General features: G+C 36.6%; 1 protein-coding gene across 1 annotated transcript in view; it reads left to right on the forward strand.

Moving 5' to 3' along the window:
• LOC135505069 (ras-related protein Rab-26-like) overlaps positions 1-13,013 on the forward strand; it is a 128,852-nt gene that overhangs the window by 62,119 nt on the left and 53,720 nt on the right. Inside the window, exon 4 of the mRNA XM_064924133.1 lies at positions 918-984. Coding sequence (XP_064780205.1) covers positions 918-984 — 67 coding nt within the window. The remainder of the gene's footprint in view (positions 1-917; positions 985-13,013) is intronic.

The raw sequence follows: 13,013 nt of genomic DNA on the forward strand, positions 1-13,013 counted from the left end.
AGTCACATAGGGAGGTGTTTAGTCCCAGGGTCCTTGGCTTTGTGATGAGCTTTGAGGGCACTATGGTGTTTAACGCTGAGCAGTGGTCAATGAACAGCATTCTCACGTAGTTGTTCCTTTTGTCCAGGTGGGAAAGGGCATTGTGGAGTAAATAGTAAAGTACGGATAATGATGCATAGAGGGACATGTCAAAATGCGGAATTTTGGCACTTTAGCAAGTCTTTATTTATATAAAATATCTGATTTATTGAATTGTCAATGTGGTCTATATTAAAGGTCACTTCATTTAATAACTTTTAAAATGCAATATCTGTGCACAATTTCTACTTAAAATATAAAATGGATACAAATGCATAAAGATGGGTTAGTTGACGTCACGGAAATGATGCGCACGCTTCAATGGAGCAGAAGTCTGTGAGTTGTTGTGATTCTGAATGGCCAGTTAGCTACCAACAATAGCAAGAAACTGCCACATGGGGAATCGTAAGTGACTCATTTCATCTTCTTCTTCATACCATGTCTTGTTTTGAGGTGTTTTGACTGATTTCACATCAATGCTAATATGGCTACAATTTGCTAGCTAGCTAACCAACAACTGTAAAGGTGTATTTGAGAGAGAACAAGTGCTCATTGCCAATCAGGTGTGTCCTTAACCAAACCTTCAGGACTGTACACAGGAGCAGTGCTTGGTGTTGCCGTTGTGAATTTAAAGTGGATTATAGTCATTGTTACTATAAATGGGCTTTTTCCCAGAGAGAAAAATGCATTTAATGTACATGATTCATATCTAAGATCCTCTATTCCTAACAGTTCATTCATTGAGCTGCTGGTCGCTGCTGTAGGCCCATTGATGAGTGAGAACAGTCATTATAGAGTGGGAGAGGGATGATGATGATGTCATATGTCTTCCTACTCAGATCTGGGACACTGCTGGGCAAGAAAGATTCCGCAGCGTCACACACGCCTACTACCGCGACGCTCATGGTAAGTTGTGTGTGTTTAGGAGCACCATACAGTACCCTGGCTGCATTTTATCTCCTCCATTGGTACACATTGCCTGGTGATTGTTCATCAAGCTCGGTGTGTGTGATTCATATTTGTGTGTGTGTGTGTGTGTATGTGAAGTAGAGGTCGACCGATTATGATTTTTCAACGCCGATACCGATTATTGGAGGACCAAAAAAAGCAGATACCAATTAATTGGCTGAGTTTTTTTGTTGTTATTTTTGTTTTGTTATTTGTAATAATAACAATTACAACAATACTGAATGAACACTTATTTTAACTTAATATAATACATCAATAAAATCAATTTAGCCTCAAATAAATAATGAAACATGTTCAATTTGGTTTAAATAATGCAAAAACAAAGTGTTGGAGAAGAAAGTAAAAGTGCAATATGTGCTATGTAAGAAAGCTAACGTTTAAGTTCCTTGCTCAGAACATGAGAACATATGAAAGCTGGTGGTTCCTTTTAACATGAGTCTTCAATATTCCCAGGTAAGAAGTTTTAGGTTGTAGTTATTATAGAAATTATTGGACTATTTCTCTCTATACCATTTGTATTTCATTAACCTTTGACTATTGGATGTTCTTATAGGCACTTTAGTATTGCCAGTGTAACAGTATAGCTTCTGTCCCTCTCCTCACTCCTCCCTGGGCTCGAAGCAGGAACACAACGACAACAGCCACCCTCAAAGCAGCATTACCCATGCAGAGCAAGGGGAACAACCACTCTGTGTGTCAGAGCGAGTGACTTTTGAAACGCTATTAGCGCGCACCCCCCTAACTAGCTAGCCATTTCACATCGGTTACACCAGCCTCATCTCAGGAGTTGATAGGCTTGAAGTCATAAACAGCTCAATGCTTGATGCACAACGAAGAGCTGCTGGCAAAACACACAAAAGTGCTGTTTGAATGAATGCTTACGAGCGTGCTGGTGCCTACCACCGCTCAGTCAGACTACTCTATCAAATCATAGACTTAGTTCTAACATAATAACACACAGAAATACAAGCCTTAGGTCATTAATATGGTAGAATCCGGAAACTATCATATCTATTTTTTTCAGTGAAATACGGAACCGTTCCGTATTTTATCTAAGGGGTGCCATCCATGAGTCTAAATATTCCTGTTACATTGCACAACCTTCAATGTTATGTCATAATTACGTAAAATTCTGGCAAATTAGGCGGCCCAAAATCAGTGTATGTTGCATATTTTTACAAGACAAGTTTAATGCTAGCTAGCAACTTACCTTGGCTTACTGCATTCACGTAACAGGCAGTCTCCTCGTGGAGTGCAATGAGAGGCAGGTGGTTAGAGCGTTGGACGAGTTAACTGTAAGGTTGTAAGATTGAATCCCCCAAGCTGAGAAGGTGAAAAATCTGTTGTTCTGCCCCTGAACGAGGCAGTTAACCCATCGTTCCTAGGCCGTCATTGAAAATAAGAATGTGTTCTGAATTGCCGAGTTAAATAAAGATGAAATAAAGGTGTAAAACAAATATTTAAAACATTTCTAAATCGCTGTCCAAAAATACAGATTTCCAATTGTTATGAAAACTTGAAATCGGCCCTAATTAATCGGCCATTCCAACTTCTTGATGCACCCATCCCATTACCGGGATCATTTTTGTCAACGTCCACTGAATTGCAGATCGCCAAATTCAAATTAAATTATTAAAATAGTTAATTTTCATGAAATCACAGTTTAGCTTGTTGTTAATCCACCTGGCATGTCAGATTTCAAAAAAGCTTTTCGGCAAAGCATACCAAGCGTTTATGTAAGGACATATCTCTCAGTTTACAACACATTACAAACAGCTAGCAGCCAAGTAGATTGGTCACGAAAGTCAGAAAAGCAATAAAATGAATCGCTTACCTTTGATGATCTTTGGATGTTTGCACTCACGAGACTTCCAGTTACACAATAAATGTTCTTTTTGTTCCATAAAGATTATTTTTATATCCAAAATACCTCTATTTGGTTGGCGCGTTATGTTCAGAAATCCACAGGCTCGAGCGGTCATGACCGGGCAGACGAAAATTCCAAATAGTATCCGTAAAGTCGTAGAAACATGTCAAACATTTTTTTATAATCAATCCTCAGTTTTTACATATATAATCGATAATATTTGAACTGGGACTGTAGCTTCTTCAATAGGAGAGAGAGAGAAAATGTATGCTCCAAGCTGTTGCGCATGCAAAACGCTGCTAGCACCCAGCCATACAATGACGCTCTCACGATCGTCGTAAGGAGCGGACCAAAATGCAGCGTGGTATGTGTTCATGATGATTTTAATAATTAAAGAAAGCACTGAACACTGAATACAAACTATACAAAACAATAAACGAATAACGACCATGAAGCTATAATGAGAACTGTGCTGACACAAGCAACTAACATAGACAATCACCCACAAACAAACAGTGAAACCCAAGCTACCTAAGGATGATTCTCAATCAGAGACAACTAATGACACCTGCCTCTGATTCAGAACCATACTAGGCCGAAACATAGAAATCCCAAAATCATAGAAAAACAAACATAGACTGCCCACCCCAACTCACGCCCTGACTATACTAAATAACGACAAAACAAAGGAAATAAAAATCAGAACGTGACAGACGCAATGTGATCTTTTTCACTAATTTTTCAAAATAAAAGCCTGAAGCTATGTCTAAAGACTGTTCACACCATGGGGAAGCCATAGCAAAAGGAAACTGGTTGATATCCCTATAAATGGAGCAAAGGCAGGCTATGGAACAGAGGGCTTTCAGGAAAAACAGCACTTCCGGGTTGGATTTTCCTCAGGTTTTTGCCTGCAATATCAGTTCTGTTATACTCACAGACAATATTTTGACAGTTTAGGAAACTTTAGAGTGTTTTCTCTCCTAATTATATGCATATTCTATATTCTGGGCCTGATAAATAGGCAGTTTCATTTGGGTACGTTTTTCATCCAAACATCAAAATACTGCCCCCTACACTCAACAGGTTAATCGGTCTACCTCTAATGTGAAGATGACTTTCTCTGGTTCTCCAGCAGCAGATCGCTGACAGTTTTTCCTCTGCCTCCTGCTGTGAGGCTTGCTGATGGTAAGGTGGGCTCCTCTCTGGTACACCACTGGAATGAGACACAGACAAGTAGTGTTTACTGCTGGAGGGGACAACAGTTCAGTTTGGGGAAAATGGAGCATTCCTTAGTAATGTCAGGGACTAAGGAGGTAAACATTTACCTACTTCAGAAGACGCATGATTGTTGTGTTTACACCAGTTAGACTGTGTTGTATTTGTCATCAAGTCTAATGCAGATGTAGAGAAGAAGTGACAGTGAAAGTATGTGTGTGTGTTCAGTATGTATTCTCACATTCTCACATCCAGTATCTCGAGCTGGGCAGAGAGCCAGTGCTGGGCTGATCTGTCAGAACAGTGCTCTGTGTTCACTGATCTACAGGGAGCGTTCACTCGTCTCACATACCTTTTTAAATAAAGCTCATTCAAAATGACTGTCAGAACTGCAGCAGTGGATGCTTTCAGACTGCTGGTCACTTCCTGCCAACCGCCTGATAAAGATGGCTCCCACTCCGGTTTAGGCCTTAATGGAAGCTTGAAGTTGTTCGTAGGGGTGTTGAGAATATATAATTTGCAAAATGTCATGCCTGAGGATGTAAAGTAAGACAGATAAATGTGCAATAGTGCCAGAAATTACCCTGTACTTGATACCTTGTGTAAGTTTTGATGGGCCAAGAAACCACGTGGTTTTACCATAGAAATGTATAGATGAATTTAATTGTGTTGATTTGCAAATCACCCCTTTACCAATGTGGAGTTCATAGGTTTTTTCTATCTAGACCATGAGTGTCCCACTCATTTTGCCCGGGGTCCACATCCGGTCTTCAACAAGGTCCCGAGAGCCGCACTGAAAATATTAAAAAAACAATTGTCCTCAATCCAATGTTTTTGGAGTTTTAGATGCTTCCTGACTGTCTAGTGATTATTAGCAAGCTGGACGTTTTAGATGCTTCCTGACTGTCTAGTGATTATTAGCAAGCTGGACAGTCAATAAACTGTATGAATGTAGGTCCATTGACAGTGCACAGAGATTATTAGCGAGCTATAGGTCCATTATAATTTCTACAGTTGAGATTTGGTTTTAGTCATTTTAAAGTATATTGAGGTTGTTATTATTATTATATATATTTTTTTTACTCAAACCACCCCACAGGCCATATGTTTGACACCATACTGGTCAATGATATCACCAACTCCAAGGATTTTTTTATAGGCATCATAGACACACACAGGCATCATGTTGTCCTCGGGAGAACCATTAGTGCTAAGTACATAGTGACTTGCGCCCTTTCCAGTTTGGGCAGTGCCAGGGCATCCGTTGGCCCAAATCCATCAATTACGCTACTAACGAGTGAACATGAAAATCTCAAGTAAACAAATGGAGAAATTAGTTTTTCAACTGCTCCCACAATGCCTGCAAGCTGTTGAACCCATCTGTGTTCATCCTGTCGCATCCAAAACCAGACAGAATTCTCTCTCCCAGGACTAGTGAGAAAGTCACTCACTCCCTTACAGCCATCTGCAGAATGTAGTTCCACCACAGGGTGCTTCTTCACTAAAATATATTCTTCGTAAAGATATTAAGCGAATGATGAAGTTGATACTTGATAAGATTTGCAGTCCAGTATGTGTGATACAGTATAATGAATGTAGCGAACAGTGTGATACAGAATAATGAACGTAGAGAACAGTGAGATACAGTATAATGAATGTAGCGAACAGTGTTATGAACGTAGAGAACAGTGTGATACAGTATAATGGATGTAGAGAACAGTGTGATACAGTGTTATCAATGTAGAGAACAGTGTGATACAGTATAATGGACGTAGAGAACAGTGTGATACAGTATATTGGACGTAGAGAACAGTGTGATACAGTGTTATGAATGTAGAGAACAGTGTGATACAGTATAATGGACGTAGAGAACAGTGTGATACAGTATATTGGACGTAGAGAACAGTGTGAAACAGTGTTATGAATGTAGAGAACAGTGTGATACAGTATAATGAATGTAGAGAACAGTGTGAAACAGTATAATGAATGTAGAGAACAGTGTGATACAGTATGATGAACATAGAGAACAGTGTGATACAGTATAATGAACGTAGAGAATAGTGTGATACAGTGTTATGAACGTAGAGAACAGTGTGATACAGTGTTATGAACGTAGAGAACAGTGTGATACAGTGTTATGAACGTAGAGAACAGTGTGATACAGTATAATGAACGTAGTGAACAGTGTGATACAGTATAATGAACGTAGAGAACAGTGTAACAGTGTTATGAACGTAGAGACGGGTGTGATACAGTATAATGAACGTAGAGAACAGTGTGATACAGTATAATGAATGTAGAGAACATTGTGACAGTGTTATGAACATAGTGAACAGTGTGATACAGTATAATGAACGTAGTAAACAGTGTGATACAGTATAATGAACGTAGAGAACAGTGTGATACAGTATAACGAATGTAGAGAACAGTGTGATACAGTATAATGAATGTAGAGAACAGTGTGATACAGTATAATGAATGTAGAGAACAGTGTGAAACAGTATAATGAATGTAGAGAACAGTGTGATACAGTATAATGAATGTAGAGAACAGTATGATATAGCATAATGAACGTAGTAAACTGTGTGATACAGTATAATGAACGTAGAGAACAGTGTGATACAGTATAATGAACGTAGAGAACAGTGTGACACAGTATAATGAACAGTGTGATACAGTATAATGAACGTAGTAAACTGTGTGATACAGTATAATGAACAGTGTGATACAGTATAATGAATGTAGTGAACAGTGTGATACAGTATAATGAATGTAGTGAACAGTGTGATACAGTATAATGAGCGTAGAGAACAGTGATACAGTATGATTAACGTAGAGAACAGTGTGAAACAGTATAATGAATGTAGCGAACTGTGTTATGAACGTAGAGAACAGTGTGATACAGTATAATGAATGTAGAGAACAGTGTGAAACAGTATACTGAATGTAGAGAACAGTGTGATACAGTATAATGAATGTAGAGAACAGTGTGATACAGTATAATGAATGTAGAGAACAGTGTGAAACAGTATAATGAATGTAGAGAACAGTGTGATACAGTATAATGAATGTAGAGAACAGTGTGATACAGTATAATGAATGTAGAGAACAGTGTGATACAGTATAATGATCATAGAGAACAGTGTGATACAGTGTTAAGAACGTAGAGAACAGTTTGATACAGTATAATGAACAGTGTGATACAGTATAATGAATGAAGAGAACAGAGTGATACAGTATATTGGACGTAGAGAACAGTGTGATACAGTATAATGAACAGTGTGATACAGTATAATGAACATAGAGAACAGTGTGATACAGTATAATGAACATAGAGAACAGTGTGATACAGTATAATGAACGTAGAGAACAGTGTGACACAGTGTTATGAACGTAGAGAACAGTGTGATACAGTATAATGAACGTAGAGAACAGTGTGATACAGTATAATGAACGTAGTGAACAGTGTGATACAGTATAATGAACGTAGAGAACAGTGTAACAGTGTTATGAACGTAGAGAAGAGTGTGATACAGTATAATGAACGTAGAGAACAGTGTGATACAGTATAATGAATGTAGAGAACATTGTGACAGTGTTATGAACGTAGAGAACAGTGTGATACAGTATAATGAATGTAGAGAACAGTGTGATACTGTATAATGAACATAGAGAACAGTGTGATACAGTATAATGAATGTAGAGAACAGTGTGATACAGTATAATGAATGTAGAGAACAGTGTGAAACAGTATAATGAATGTAGAGAACAGTGTGATACAGTATAATGAATGTAGAGAACAGTGATACAGTATAATGAATGTAGAGAACAGTGTGATACAGTATAATGAATATAGAGAACAGTGTAACAGTGTTATGAATGTAGAGAACAGTGTGATACAGTGTTATGAATGTAGTGAACAGTGTGATACAGTATAATGAACGTAGAGAACAGTGTAACAGTGTTATGAACGTAGAGAACAGTGTGATACAGTATAATGAACTTAGAGAACAGTGTGATACAGTATAATGAACGTAGTAAACAGTGTGATACAGTATAATGAATGTAGAGAACATTGTGACAGTGTTATGAACATAGTGAACAGTGTGATACAGTATAATGAACGTAGAGAACAGTGTGACACAGTATAATGAATGTAGAGAACAGAGATACAGTATAATGAACAGTGTGATACAGTATAATGAGCATAGAGAACAGTGTGATACAGTATAATGAACGTATAGAACAGTGTGATACAGTATAATGAATGTAGTGAACAGTGTGATACAGTATAATGAACATGGTGAACAGTATGATACAGTATAATGAATGTAGAGAACAGTGATACAGTATAATGAATGTAGAGAACAGTGTGATACAGTATAATGAACGTGGAGAACAGTGATACAGTATAATGAACAGTGTGATACAGTATAATGAACGTAGTAAACTGTGTGATACAGTATAATGAACAGTGTGATACAGTATAATGAACAGTGTGATACAGTATAATGAATGTAGTGAACAGTGTGATACAGTATAATGAATGTAGAGAACAGTGATACAGTATAATGAACGTAGAGAACAGTGTGAAACAGTATAATAAATGTAGCGAACAGTGTGATACAGTGTTATGAATGTAGAGAACAGTGTGATACAGTATAATGGACAGTATAATATAATGAATGTAGAGAACAGTGTGATACAGTATAATGAACGTAGAGAACAGTGTGATACAGTGTTATGAATGTAGAGAACAGTGTGATACAGTGTTATGAATGTAGAGAACAGTGTGATACAGTATAATGGACGTAGAGAACAGTGTGATACAGTATAATGAATGTAGAGAACAGTGTGATACAGTATAATGAACGTAGAGAACAGTGTGATACAGTGTTATGAATGTAGAGAACAGTGTGATACAGTGTTATGAATGTAGAGAACAGTGTGATACAGTATAATGGACATAGAGAACAGTGTGATACAGTATAATTAATGTAGAGAACAGTGTGATACAGTATAATGGACGTAGAGAACAGTGTGATACAGTATAATTAATGTAGAGAACAGTGTGATACAGTATAATGAATGTAGAGAACAGTGTGAAACAGTATAATGAACGTAGTGAACAGTGTGATACAGTATAATGAACGTAGAGAACAGTGTGATACAGTATAATGAACGTAGAGAACAGTGTGATACAGTATAATGAACGTAGAGAACAGTGTGACACAGTATAATGAACGTAGAGAACAGTGTGATACAGTATAATGAACGTAGAGAACAGTGTGATACAGTATAATGAACGTAGAGAACAGTGTAACAGTGTTATGAACGTAGAGAACAGTGTGATACAGTATAATGAATATAGTGAACAGTGTGATATAGTATAATGAACGTAGTAAACTGTGTGATACAGTATAATGAACGTAGAGAACAGTGTGATACAGTATAATGAACGTAGAGAACAGTGTGACACAGTATAATGAACAGTGTGATACAGTATAATGAACGTAGTAAACTGTGTGATACAGTATAATGAACAGTGTGATACAGTATAATGAACAGTGTGATACAGTATAATGAACATAGAGAACAGTGTGATACAGTATAATGAACATAGAGAACAGTGTGATACAGTATAATGAACGTAGAGAACAGTGTGATACAGTATAATGAATGTAGTGAACAGTGTGATACAGTATAATGAATGTAGTGAACAGTGTGATACAGTATAATGAATGTAGTGAACAGTGTGATACAGTATAATGAATGTAGTGAACAGTGTGATACAGTATAATGAATGTAGAGAACAGTGATACAGTATAATGAATGTATAATGAACATAGAGAACAGTGTGATAGAGTATAATGAATGTAGAGAACAGTGTGAAACAGTATAATGAACATAGTGAACAGTGTGATACAGTATAATGAACGTAGTGAACAGTGTGATACAGTATAATGAATGTAGAGAACAGTGTGATACAGTATAATGAATGTAGAGAACAGTGCGAAACAGTATAATGAATGAGAGAACAGTGTGATAAGTGTTAAATGTAGAGAACAGTGTGATACAGTGTTATGAATATAGAGAACAGTGTGATACAGTGTTATGAATTTAGAGAACAGTGTGAAACAGTATAATGGACGTAGAGAACAGTGTGATACAGTATAATGAATGTAGAGAACAGTGTGAAACAGTATAATGAACGTAGTGAACAGTGTGATACAGTATAATGAACGTAGAGAACAGTGTGATACAGTATAATGAACAGTGTGATACAGTATAATGAACAGTGTGATACAGTATAATGAATGTAGTGAACAGTGTGATACAGTATAATGAATGTAGAGAACAGTGATACAGTATAATGAACGTAGAGAACAGTGTGAAACAGTATAATGAATGTAGAGAACAGTGTGATACAGTATAATAAATGTAGCGAACAGTGTGATACAGTGTTATGAATGTAGAGAACAGTGTGATACAGTATAATGGACATAGAGAACAGTGTGATACAGTATAATTAATGTAGAGAACAGTGTGATACAGTATAATGGACGTAGAGAACAGTGTGATACAGTATAATTAATGTAGAGAACAGTGTGATACAGTATAATGAATGTAGAGAACAGTGTGATACTGTATAATGAACGTAGAGAACAGTGTGATACAGTGTTATGAATGTAGAGAACAGTGTGATACAGTGTTATGAATGTAGAGAACAGTGTGATACAGTATAATGGACGTAGAGAACAGTGTGATACAGTATAATGAATGTAGAGAACAGTGTGATACAGTATAATGAACGTAGAGAACAGTGTGATACAGTGTTATGAATGTAGAGAACAGTGTGATACAGTGTTATGAATGTAGAGAACAGTGTGAAACAGTATAATGAATGTAGAGAACAGTGTGATACTGTATAATGAACGTAGAGAACAGTGTGATACAGTGTTATGAATGTAGAGAACAGTGTGATACAGTGTTATGAATGTAGTGTGATACAGTATAATGGACGTAGAGAACAGTGTGATACAGTATAATGAATGTAGAGAACAGTGTGATACAGTATAATGAACGTAGAGAACAGTGTGATACAGTGTTATGAATGTAGAGAACAGTGTGATACAGTGTTATGAATGTAGAGAACAGTGTGATACAGTATAATGGACATAGAGAACAGTGTGATACAGTATAATTAATGTAGAGAACAGTGTGATACAGTATAATGGACGTAGAGAACAGTGTGATACAGTATAATTAATGTAGAGAACAGTGTGATACAGTATAATGAACGTAGAGAACAGTGTGATACAGTATAATGAACGTAGAGAACAGTGTGACACAGTATAATGAACGTAGAGAACAGTGTGATACAGTATAATGAACGTAGAGAACAGTGTGATACAGTATAATGAACGTAGAGAACAGTGTAACAGTGTTATGAACGTAGAGAACAGTGTGATACAGTATAATGAATATAGTGAACAGTGTGATATAGTATAATGAACAGTAAACTGTGTGATACAGTATAATGAACGTAGAGAACAGTGTGATACAGTATAATGAACGTAGAGAACAGTGTGACACAGTATAATGAACAGTGTGATACAGTATAATGAACGTAGTAAACTGTGTGATACAGTATAATGAACAGTGTGATACAGTATAATGAACAGTGTGATACAGTATAATGAACATAGAGAACAGTGTGATACAGTATAATGAACATAGAGAACAGTGTGATACAGTATAATGAACGTAGAGAACAGTGTGATACAGTATAATGAATGTAGTGAACAGTGTGATACAGTATAATGAATGTAGAGAACAGTGATATAATGAATGTAGAACATAGATAAGTGTGAATGTAGAGAACAGTGTGAAACAGTATAATGAACATAGTGAACAGTGTGATACAGTATAATGAATAGTGAACAGTGTGATGTATAATGAATGTAGAGAACAGTGTGATACAGTATAATGAATGTAGAGAACAGTGTGAAACAGTATAATGAATGTAGAGAACAGTGTGATACAGTGTTATGAATGTAGAGAACAGTGTGATACAGTGTTATGAATATAGAGAACAGTGTGATACAGTGTTATGAATTTAGAGAACAGTGTGAAACAGTATAATGGACGTAGAGAACAGTGTGATACAGTATAATGAATGTAGAGAACAGTGTGATACAGTATAATGAATGTAGAGAACAGTGCGAAACAGTATAATGAATGTAGAGAACAGTGTGATACAGTGTTATGAATGTAGAGAACAGTGTGATACAGTGTTATGAATATAGAGAACAGTGTGATACAGTGTTATGAATTTAGAGAACAGTGTGAAACAGTATAATGGACGTAGAGAACAGTGTGATACAGTATAATGAATGTAGAGAACAGTGTGATACAGTATAATGAATGTAGTGAACAGTGTGATACAGTATAATGAACGTAGTAAACAGTGTGATACAGTATAATGAATGTAGAGAACAGTGTGACAGTGTTATGAACATAGTGAACAGTGTGATACAGTATAATGAATGTAGAGAACAGTGTGATACAGTATAGTGAATGTAGAGAACAGTGTGATACAGTATAATGAACATAGAGAACAGTGAGATACAGTATAATGAATGTAGAGAAACAGTGTGATACAGTATAATGAATGAAGAGACCAGTGTGATACAGTGTTATGAACGTAGAGAACAGTGTGAAACAGTATAATGGACGTAGAGAACAGTGTGATACAGTGTTATGAACGTAGAGAACAGTGTGATACAGTATAATGAATGAAGAGACCAGTGTGATACAGTGTTATGAACGTAGAGAACAGTGATACAGTATAATGAATGTAGAGAACAGTGTGATACAGTAT

The sequence above is a fragment of the Oncorhynchus masou genome, chromosome 18 (genome assembly GCF_036934945.1).
Source record: "Oncorhynchus masou masou isolate Uvic2021 chromosome 18, UVic_Omas_1.1, whole genome shotgun sequence".
NCBI classification, from domain to species: Eukaryota; Metazoa; Chordata; class Actinopteri; order Salmoniformes; family Salmonidae; genus Oncorhynchus; species Oncorhynchus masou.